The 11476-nt window shown below is 35.7% G+C and overlaps 1 protein-coding gene and 1 pseudogene across 4 annotated transcripts in view; both read right to left on the reverse strand.

Moving 5' to 3' along the window:
* The window catches only part of PHYLLO (2-oxoglutarate decarboxylase/hydro-lyase/magnesium ion-binding protein), a 59807-nt gene extending 57511 nt beyond the window's left edge, over window positions 1-2296 (reverse strand). Inside the window, exons 1-3 of one of the 4 annotated variants that reach the window (XR_014984205.1) lie at window positions 1678-2294; window positions 1456-1567; window positions 825-941 (exon numbers count right to left, since the gene is read on the reverse strand). Coding sequence is in view for 2 of the 4 variants with exons in the window: in XM_028068342.2 (XP_027924143.2) it covers window positions 825-941; window positions 1456-1567; window positions 1678-2234 (786 nt within the window). In the remaining 2 variants the exon portion in view is untranslated. Of the gene's footprint in view, window positions 1-337; window positions 353-824; window positions 942-1455; window positions 1568-1677 lie in introns of those variants that run through there. The other 3 variants (XM_028068342.2, XM_028068348.2, XM_085665721.1) reach the window with 3 other exon arrangements.
* A 6529-nt stretch (window positions 2297-8825) lies between these two features.
* On the reverse strand, window positions 8826-9545 carry LOC146888592 (uncharacterized; annotated as a pseudogene).
* Between the last annotated feature and the right edge of the window lie 1931 nt (window positions 9546-11476).

The following is an 11476-nucleotide window of genomic DNA, read 5'->3' on the forward strand; positions in this document are numbered from 1 at the left end:
TTCATAAAACAAGAAAAGGATCCTCTAAATTATATGAAACAAAATGAAAGGCCCGATGAAACCATAATGAAAGGTTGCTTTGTCATTAAGAAATACAAATAATTCATTGCTTAACTTTCAGAAACTGACATAGTGAAACCATAATGAAAGAAACTGATAAAGAAAATATAATTCACTGTTTACTTTTAAGAATTCCAATTTTATTTGAAGAATGAGAGAAACAAGGGGAACATAAAATACATATATGGTGATATAAGTCTGTATACTGAAATACAAATGCCAAGATAATGAATTATTACTGAGAGGAACGAAAATGGATGAAGAGAGAATGAGAAACCAGTAAGAGGATGAAAGGATTTTGAGGATTGCTTTTGCTGAATTATTTTGTTACTCCCTCGTTCATTTTGTGTTATTGAGCATGATTTCTTCCTCTGTAAAACAAGTTCCCAATTCTATCAACTTTTATCAATTTCCCATTATTAAAACCAGTTCCTAATCTTGTCAAAATTTAAGGAGCAACAACAATGCAATGTTGGATTAATACACTTAAATGTTGGAACTTCCCCCGGTCTAGTCTCATTTCAGTGCATAGTTCATTAAATTGGGTCTATGCATAGTACTCGCACTTCATGTCCATAGGGCTATTAAGAGTGAATATGTGTTATGTAAAACCACTCATGAACTATACCTAATTGCCTACATTTTTAGTTGGTTAGTAGCAAGACCGCGAAGGCTTGCCTATATTATGTTAGTATTAGTATAATGAAGGTAAAGGTAAATAATCAAAACAAAGACCTAAAAGATAACATAAAGGCATCGGGCACCTGGTCTAGAGAAACTTCAAGCAAATAATAGGCTTCTTGAAAAGTAGAGTGGGAAAAGTCATCCCATGCAAGGGTCATTGTCAGAACGGAAACACTTTCCAGCTCATCCAACTCAATCTGCCATCACAAAATTTGCAGCCAGAAACGGAAGAATTATGAGCATGTTTTGAGCAAACTCCACTATAACCACTTATAAAAGAGAAATATTATATTAGTTTCTCCATAAGCTAAGACAAGTTTATACATGACATAAAATTCAGATTTTGGAGAAGATAATCAAAAATAACTTCTACAAATTAGCTGACGGTGTAAGCTAAAATTAGCTTGTGGAGAAGCCTATCTCATTTTTCTTCCCTTTTTTTTTTCTGAAAAGACTTACGGAAAAAAATTTTATTGAATATAGAGAAAATAGGAATTGAGATTAATCTCCCTTGTATAAAAAATAAATAGGGACTGTATTTATAATAAAGAACACATGGACTAAACCCAAAATATATATGAAGAATAATAACAATAAAAACAGAAAATAAGATATTAAAGATATCTTAACATTTCTCCAAACAAAGCCCGTGACAATGAGGGTAATTATAAAGAATTATTCAAAAGCTATTAAACAGTTGATTAACATTACCTGAGGGATGAAAAACCAAAAAGATCCTTCCTGGTGACTCACATTACCATCATCCACATTAACATCCATCAAACCATAGGCCACAACATTGGTGGAATCAGATGACACATATCTGCAGAAAGAAAAGTTTGCGTTAGTTCCTGATTAGTTCATAGTTCTAACCAAATAGAATAATGCAGTGAGTGAGTGAGTGAGTGGGTGGGAATATTAACAGAAAAAAACCTATTGACGAAAGTGCGGTGGTTTGAGGTTAGAGGGAGAAAGCAAACAGCGGCACCGATGGCACAAACGCCGCGGGCTCCATTGACGTAGAGCGACTTAGGATCGGCATCGTTCTTGGAAAGGTAAGCGAGAGGGAAAACGGAGGAGGAGAGGGGTTGAGAACAGAAGAGAGCGAAGGCCTTGGAACCAGGAGGGACTGCAACCTGAAATCGAAGGAATCCGGTAGAGGAAGGAGGCCTCTGCAACTTCAACGCGTGGAGAGCGTCCTTCAATTTCTCGAGTCCCTCCTCCAATGTCAACGCCGGAGATAGAGTCCGCGTCACGCACTGCTCGAAGAGCACTTCCTTCTCCAGAACGTCACCGTTTAGGGGTACCGGTCCATCAAACCTCACTCCGACGACTCCGGTAACCACACTCCGGCTCCGGCTTGGGCTTGCGCCGTTCCACCCCCCGGCACTTCGCATTCCGATTCCGAAATTATAGCCACCACCCTCAGCCATAAACATTTCGCTGTTGCAGACCCTCCATCTTCCCAACGCCGACCCCGCCAAAATCATCGATAACGGATAAGAAACTCACTCTCACTCTATCTGTTATTTTCCAAGTAGCACTGTCACCACATAAATTTGACTTGTTTGGTAAGAAAGAACCGTTAAAAAATGAAGAAAAGATATAGGTTTAATTAATTGACCGGTTATACATTAAAAATAATTCTAATTTATATATATATATATATATATATATATATATATATATATATATATATTGATAATTGCTTTTAGTAACTTTTTCATAATATTTTTTGGTATACATTATTTATTTTACTCTTATTAATGTGGTATAAAATTTGAAATCCTAATTATTAAAATAAAAATATTTGGTAATCTTAACATAAAATTTAAGATCACAATGATAAATAGGCAAATCTATAAAAAAGTTAAATATGTTTTTATCCCATAATTTTTAGTGAATTTTGGAATTAATCCATTTTAAAATTTTGGACTAATTTTGTTTTTCATCTCTTGAAATACGTGAATTTAGTTTTTTTAATCAGATTTTGTTAGTTTATTTAACCTTTTAAGCGTGTTTCATAATAATATTTGACTTAAAATTTAAAGTAAAAATGTATCAAATAGTATAAACAACTCAAATATAATATTTAACTAAACTTAACAAAATTTGAATAAAATGACTAAATCTACGTATTTTGAAAGACGAAGGACTAAATTGGTCCAAAGTTTCAAAATGGACTAATGTCAAAATTCACTGAAAGTTAAGGGACCAAAAACATATTTAGTCCTTTAAATTATAACAAAATATAAAAAGATGTCATCTTTTGTGTCTACATTTCAATATTTCAGTTTTACCTTTAATTATTATTTTTTAATTAATTATTTTATAAATAATTTACTCTTAATCGTTATTTTAAAAATCCTTTTTATTTTTAAACTTCTTTTATACATATATTTTATTTTTCAAATTTTACATTTAATAACTATTTTAAAAATTAGTTATATATTTCTTAACTCAATTTTTTTATGAAAATTAAGGAGATGCAAACAGAGGGTCCTATCATGCATGTGTTTTAATTTGAAGATGTTTCTTATTACATAACTAAAAATGTTTAAGAAAAATTTTCGAGTTCTGATTTGGTAATGAAAATATGCACGACCAAAAATATAAATTATGACTTTTGGACTGTGCATTATACATTATAAAACAGCATTTCAGATTGTATTTTGAAATACAAAATTTGTATTTTAGAATGCATAAATTAAAGATAAAAAATTGACTTGTGGACTACAATTTGGAATATACTTATTTCAAAATATTAAAAGCATTTTTTTATCACATAATTCAAAATAAATTATGCATTGTTCAATCTAGAATTAATCTAAGAACTATGATTACATTATGGTTCTATAATTTGAAATACATTATGTTTTCTCAAAAAAAAGAAATTCTAAATTATATAATTCAAAAACAAAGTTCTACATTCAGAAATGACTTATTGTACAATTTTGAATTATATAAGTATTTTGCAAAATACACCATGCATTACGCAATTCGAAAACAAAATTATATAATAAGGTTTAATTATGATTTAGAGTGTGAAACCCTAAAAAATAGCATTTTAGAAGTGCTAGATATTTAAAAATAACGAAACTTAGGTTAAAATATCTTTTTGGTCCCAATTTTTAGTTTTTTCAAATAAATTCTAATTTTGGTTGTGTTCAAATAGGTCTCAATTTTCGTCAATTATGTTCAATTGGGTCCTTTTTTGTTAACACCGTTTAAATCATTAACGGCCATGAACAGTGACTGCCACGTGTCATTTCGTGGTTTTTTTGAATTTTTTTTATTTTTATTTTTAATTTTTAATTTTTTTTTAAAATTCTTTTAAATTTTTTTAAATGTACACATGTCAACCCAGGAGTGTGTCACGTGTCACTTTGTGGTTTTTTTGAATTTTTTATTTTATTTTTTTGAATTTTTTTTGAATTATTTTGAATTATTTTTTAAATGTCCACGTGTCAATCTAGTAATGTGCCACGTGTCAAAGTTAATATTCTATATTCAATTTGTTCCCTATATTTGTTATTTTTGTTCAATTAGGTCCTAATTTTTGTTAAGATTAACCAATTTGGTCCCTATAGAAGATGTGACCAAATTTAATTTTTATATAAAAGTTATAATGATGTGAATTTTAATATATTAAATAAATATATTTAATAAAAAATATGAATTTTAATATAAAAATTAAATTTAGTTTTAATTTGGAGAGGGACCAAATTGGTTAATGTTAACAAAAATTGGGACCTAATTGAACAAAAATAACAAATATAGGGACCAAATTGAATTTAGAACATTGACTTTGACACGTGGACATTTAAAAAAAATTTAATTTTTTTTTAAAAAAATTCAAAAATAATTCAAAAAAACCACGAAGTGACACGTGGCACACTCCTAGGTTGACACGTGTACATTTAAAAAAAATTAAAAAAATTAAAAAAAAAATTAAAAAAATTAAAAATTAAAATAAAAAAATTCAAAAAAACCACGAAGTGACACGTGGCAGTCACTGTTCATGGCCGTTAATGATTTAAACGGTGTTAGCAAAAAAGGACCCAATTGAACAAAATTGACGAAAATTGGGACCTATTTGAACACAAAACCAAAATTAGGACTTGTTTGAAAAAACTTGACGAAAATTGGGACCAAAAAGATATTTTAACCATTATTTTAATATTAAAATGTTTTAATATAAATATAATCGTTCTAAAAGATTCATTATTTTAAAACACATTATTTTTCTAGAAACCATTTTTTTAGAGTTCTCTGACTTCTCTCTAGGAGTTTTGTCTTTTTGATCATCTGATTGAAGAATGAAGATCGTATGATTGATCCTCTTGGCGAGCTCTTGAAGTTAGATCGACCAATTTTTTCATTTGTGTAAGTTGAGTTTTTGTCCTCTTTTCTGTCTATTTCTGTTTTTTGTCGCATGTGATCCTTTTCCGCTTGCATGCATCATTTTAATCATCAGTATGAGTCTCTGCTAATTAGTGATCATAATGGTAGGTCCTAATCGTTCTTATGATGTTTCTATGTGTAGATAGAGCATCTTATGGAGTTATATGCGTTTTGGTGTTCTTTGAGCGATTTGGGTATGCAAAGACGCTTTGTCAGGTAAGGGAAACTAATAGCTTTTAGGGTGAGTGAGTCATATCTTGTATGATTGCGAAGTACCTAATATGTTATGATGAATTATTGATGCTTGTGATTGTGGTATATTGATCTCTTAAATGATTGAATTGGAATTGATTGTATTGTTTGTGTAAAATAAGATGAAATAGGCTTTTGGGATTAATCTCCCTTGTGTAAACCCTACACAAGGATAGTTTATTTATATTGATAATGGGCCAAACCCAGAAATACATAATGGGCTGAGCCCAACTACTAAACACAATATTATATCATCTAACACTCCCCCTCAAGCTAGTGCATACAAATCGTATATACCAAGCTTGTTACAAAGATAATCAATTCTAGGTCCTCGAAGAGACTTAGTGAAAATATCTGCTAATTGATCACTTGAGTTGACAAACTCGGTCTTGATGTCCCCAGATAGGATTTTTTCTCGAATGAAGTGACAGTCAATTTCAATGTGTTTGGTCCTCTCATGAAAGACAAGATTAGAGCTAATGTGAACAGCAGCCTGATTGTCACATATGAGTGTCATTTGAGTGACATCTCCAAATTGCAATTCTTGAAGCAATTGCTTAAGCCAAACAAGTTCACACGTGGCTAAAGCCATAACTCTATATTCCGCTTCTGCACTAGATCTTGCCACAACACTTTGTTTCTTGCTCTTCCAAGATATCAAATTATCACCAATCGAGACACAATATCCGAAAGTAGATCTTCTGTCGGAAGGAGATCCTGCCCAGTCAGCATCTGAATAACATACAACTTTTGTATCAGAGTTGGAATCATATAGTAAACCTTTTCCAGGAGAGCTTTTGATATACTTTAATATGTGAATGACTGCATTCCAATGTTCTTCACATGGGGAATTAAGGAATTGACTCACCACGCTAACAACAAAGGAAATATCAAGACGAGTAACAGTAAGATAATTCAACTTTCCAACTAATCGTCTGTACTGTTTAGGATCTGAGAAAGGCTCCCCCTGTTTAGGTAGAAGTTTAATATTAGGATCCATGGGTGTTTCTACCGCTTTAGAATTCATTAACCCAGTTTCCTCCAGAATATCCAATGCATATTTCCTCTGAGATATGACAATACCACTATTGGGTTGTGCTACTTCAATACCCAATAAATACCTGAGTTTTCCAAGATCTTTGGTCTGAAAATGACGACAAAGATGTTGCTTTAAGAGGGAGATGACAAGGTTGTCGCTTCCTGTGAGAACAATGTCATCAACATATACTATTAAGTAGATACATCCAGCACTGGAGTGACGATAAAAAACTGAATGATCCACTTCACTGCGAGACATGCCAAATTGTTGAACAACACTACTGAATTTTCCAAACCAGGCCTGAGGAGACTGCTTTAGGCCATATAAAGATTTGTGAAGACAACAAACCAATCCCGAAGACTCCCCTTGAGCAACAAAACCCAGAGGTTGCTCCATATAAATTTCTTCATTCAAATCGCCATTGAGGAATGCATTTTTGACATCAAGTTGGTGAAGAGGCCATTGGCGAAAAGCAGCCATGGCAATGAATAAGCGAACAGATGACGTCTTGGCCACTGGAGAAAAAGTATCACCATAATCCAAACCAATGATTTGTGTGTAACCTTTGGCAACAAGGCGAGCTTTGAGACGGTCAACAATACCATCAGGGCCAACTTTGATAGCATAGACCCACCTGCAACCAATAACAGATTTCCCGGATGGTAATTGGACAAGATCCCATGTTCCACTATGCCTGAGAGCACTCAATTCATCAAGCATGGCCTGACGCCAATCAGGGTGGGCTAATGCATCACCTAAAGATTTTGAAATTGACAAAGAGGAAATAGACGAAAGGCATGTATAGAAAGATGGAGAGATTCTATGGTAACTCAAAGTAGCATAATGAGGGGAATGATTACGGGTAGAACACATACCTTTACGAAGGGCAATGGGAAGATCAGACTCGGTTGTTGAAACCGGAGGAGACAAATAACTCGGCACTTGATGTGAGTCATGTGTTGGTGGTTGGCAACGGTGTCTTCTACTATAAACCTGAAGAGGTGGTCTATCCGCAATAGGTACACTCGGAGGTGGCTGAGGAGAATCCGAGGTGGAACTGGAAGTGGGCACACTAGGAGGATCACACACAACAGGGATATCTATAGTAGTAGATGGTGGCTCACAACGAGAAGAGGGGTGTGTGAAGTAAAAAGAAGACTCGTCAAAGGTGACATCAGCGGAGATAAAATGACGGTTGAGGGAAGGAGAGAAACACTTATACCCTTTTTGTGAGCGGGGGAATCCTAAGAAGACACATTTGTGGGCTCTCGGAGACAACTTATCCAAGTCAGGACTAAAATCATGAACAAAACATGTGGACCCAAAGACTTTAAGAGGTAAAGGGTGAAGAGGGTCGTGAGGAAATAAAATAGAATGAGGAACTTGGTTATGCAAGACTGAAGAAGGCATGCGATTAATAAGATAACAAGCAGTAAGAACCGTATCACCCAAAAAATGTGAAGGAACTGCACCATGAATTAAAAGAGTGCGAGTTGTTTCAATAAGGTGCTTGTTCTTGCGCTTAGCCACTCCATTTTGTTGGGGTGTATAAGTACATGATGTTTGATGAAGAATGCCCTGAGAAGCCATAAAATGTTTGAAGGATTGAGAGAGATATTCACGACCATTATCACTCCGAAAATTTCGAATAGAAACCCCAAATTGTGTTTTAATTTCATGAAAGAATGATTGAAAAATAGAGAACAACTCAGAACGATTTTTCATTAAATATAACCAAGTATATCTTGAATAATCATCAATAAAAGTAACAAAATACTGAAAACCTAAAGTAGACTTAACATGACTAGGTCCCCAAATGTCCGAATGAACTAATGCAAAAGGGGACAAAGCCCGTTGTGAGACACTACAAGGAAACGAACTACGACTATGCTTTCCTAATTGACAAGACTCACACGACAAACTAGATAACTTGGACAAGCTGGGGACAAGTTGTTGCAGTTTGGCAAGGTTGGGATGACCAAATTGTGCATGAAGAAGGGATGGTGATTCCATAGCTGCACCAACATGTGAAGGAGGACGAAGATGATACAGACCATGAGACTCACATTTGGTGTTAATCATGTGTCTCGAACTCCGGTCCTGTAAACAAACAGAATCTTTGGTAAAGGAAATAATACAATCAAGAGAACGAGTTAGCCGACTGACAAATAATAAATTGAATGGAGACCCAGGAACATAAAGAACCTGATCAATGGATATGGATGGAAAAATATTAACAGTACCAACACCATGAGATGAGACTCTAGACCCATCAGCCATTGTAATTGAGGGTAAATGATCCGGACAAGACAAAGAAGAAAACAAAGATTTGTTACCAATAATATGGTTTGTGGCGCCTGAGTCAAGAATTCAAGGACCAAGAGAATCAGAGTGAGTCAGGCCAACAAATGGTGTACCTGTGAGTGCAACAGAGGCAAATGTAGTGGAAATAGAACTCTGACGTTCCTCATACCATTTGAGAAAGTCGTTGAAAATGGCAGGGTGCCATACGTTATCAGATGAAGCAGAATCCATAGTCGCTGATCGAGGAGGAGGATTAGAGTGAACTACTGCAGCAGACCGAGGAGGACGTCCATGTAGAGCATAACATTTGTCAATCTTGTGGCCTAATTTGCCACAATGGTCACACTTGGGTTGTCCCTTTCCCGGCTTGCGAGAACGATTGCGATCATCCCGCTGAGAGACCAAGACTGAGGAATCATCAACACAAGTAGATGTATCAATGATTTGTTTTCTTGGCACATGTAAAAGGGCAAAACTAGTACCAGTGAAGTTGGGCACAATAGGAGACCCCAAAATCTGGTCGCGAACATGGGAATATTCATCAAAAAGGCCATGTAATGCCAACAACATGAAAAACTTTGAACGTTGCTCAAGTTCTTCAGCTGGAGTGGAGGCCGGAGGCAATAACTCATTAAACTCATGGAGAAGGGCATGAATTTTGCCCAAATATTCAGCCATGGGTCCAGGACTCTGCGGAGCAACAACCGTGAAAAGATCCTGACAAACACCATAAAGACGCTGAGTGTCATTGGTATATAACAACTTGGCCTGTGCCCAAACGTCTGAACATGTTTCATATAAACAAAACATTTATTTCAGCGAAGAGTTAATGGTGAACTTAATGACGATGCATAATTGGTTTCAATTTTTGTCCAGCGGGAAACTTCATCTGCAGCAATTGTAGTTACACTCTGGGTGAGATGATCTTCATATCCTTGAATCTTGAGCCAAAGTTTGATATCGGATGCCCATGTCGCGTAATTTGTGCCATCCAACTTGTTAATGGATAAATGCACATTGACGTAGTTGGTATAAATAGAGGGTTCAGACAGCGAAGTGCTTGAAGACGACACACCCGAATTAGCAGCGGAAGAAGCCATAGAGGGAGAAACCCTAAAAATTCAAGGTGCTCTGATTGAAACAACAACCACAAATCCAGAAAGAGCTCAAGAAGACGATTCAGGTGAAGTTGATCGGCACAGAAAACGACCGGCGACGTGCCGTCACGCGCGATAGAGAGGGGGTGGCTGCCAGAGCTTGCGGCGATGCGTGGAGGCGCGTGAGAACTCCGATGGTGGCGATCTCTACGGCGTTGGAGTCGCTTGGCCGAGACGAACAAAACTGTCTAGTCGTCGATCAAAATTGCAGCTCCGGTGACGGCGACAGAAGCGGCGACAATGAGCGGCTGGAAAGTGGCTGTAGTAAACTAACCTAAGCTCTAGATACAATGTAAAATAAGATGAAATAGGGTTTTGGAATTAATCTCCCTTGTGTAAACCCTACACAAATGATAGTTTATTTATGGGTTAAATATGTTTTTGGTCCCTCAAATTTCAGCGAAATTTGGAATTAGTCCCTCATCAAAACTTTTGACCAATTTAGTCCTTCATCTTTCAAAATGCATGAATTTAGTCCTTTTAACTAATTTTTGTTAAGTTTGTCTGACGTTTCAACCGCATTTCATGATAGTATTTAAATTATTTATACTGCTTGACACATTTTTGCTTCAATGTTAACTTAAATACTATCATGAAATGTGCTTGAAACGTCAAATAAACTTAACAAAATTTGGTTAAAAGGACTAAATTCACGCATTTTGAAAGATGAAGGACTAAATTTGTATAAAGTTTTGATGAGGGACTAATTCCAAAATTCACTGAAATTTGAGGGACCAAAAACATATTTAACCCTTTATTTATATTGATAATGGGCCAAACCCAGAAATACATAATGGACTGAGCCCAACTACTTAACATAATATTATATCATCTAACAATTTGAATTAGTGGTATTTGAGAAAGATGGAGTTGTTGGATCATGAATCTAATTGGTATGACCTACTATAATTTAAAACTCCTTTTGACCATTGTTTATAGTAGAAGTACCAATTAGATTAATGAAACAGATCCAGATTGCTTAAAACCCTTAATTTGATGTTGTTGATATCTGATACAACGCTAAGCCTCATGTGGCAGCGTTGAGCGTTCCTTTTTGCGAATCGATTGACGTTGAGCCCTGGCCAAGTGGCGCTGAGTGTTGGTTTTGTGAATTGATCAGCGTTGGGCGCCACTTTTTGACACTCAACGCTACTCTGTTTCACACTAGTGCAAAAACAATGTTCCACGACATTGTTCCACGATGACTGCCACACATGCATAGTCGAAAGGAATGCGGTGGCAGATTTGTAAATAACGTGATCCAAATTGACGACGATTTTACACTTAACCGTCGACAATTGGAACAACAGAGACATAAACGACGGCTATTGGTGTAGCCGTCGTTATTTTTGTAGTAATGTCAACAATTCTAGGTATAACCGTCATGGAAATGCGTCAGGGTTAAAAAAACAGTTCCACTTTTCTCTGTTTCACTTCGCATTTTCACAGTTTCTCCGCCATTGTTTCTCCCTCTACTCTTTACCACCGTTTGCGCGTTGCCACCGTCTGCGCGCCGCCACCGTCGAAGCTTCTTTGTTTGAGTCGCTGCCACCGTCGAAGGTCCGGGTCATTGGGT

Source organism: Vigna unguiculata, chromosome 1 (genome assembly GCF_037176805.1).
Source record: "Vigna unguiculata cultivar grain cowpea cultivar isolate G323 ecotype 2 chromosome 1, ASM3717680v1, whole genome shotgun sequence".
In the NCBI taxonomy this organism is placed as follows: Eukaryota; Viridiplantae; Streptophyta; class Magnoliopsida; order Fabales; family Fabaceae; genus Vigna; species Vigna unguiculata.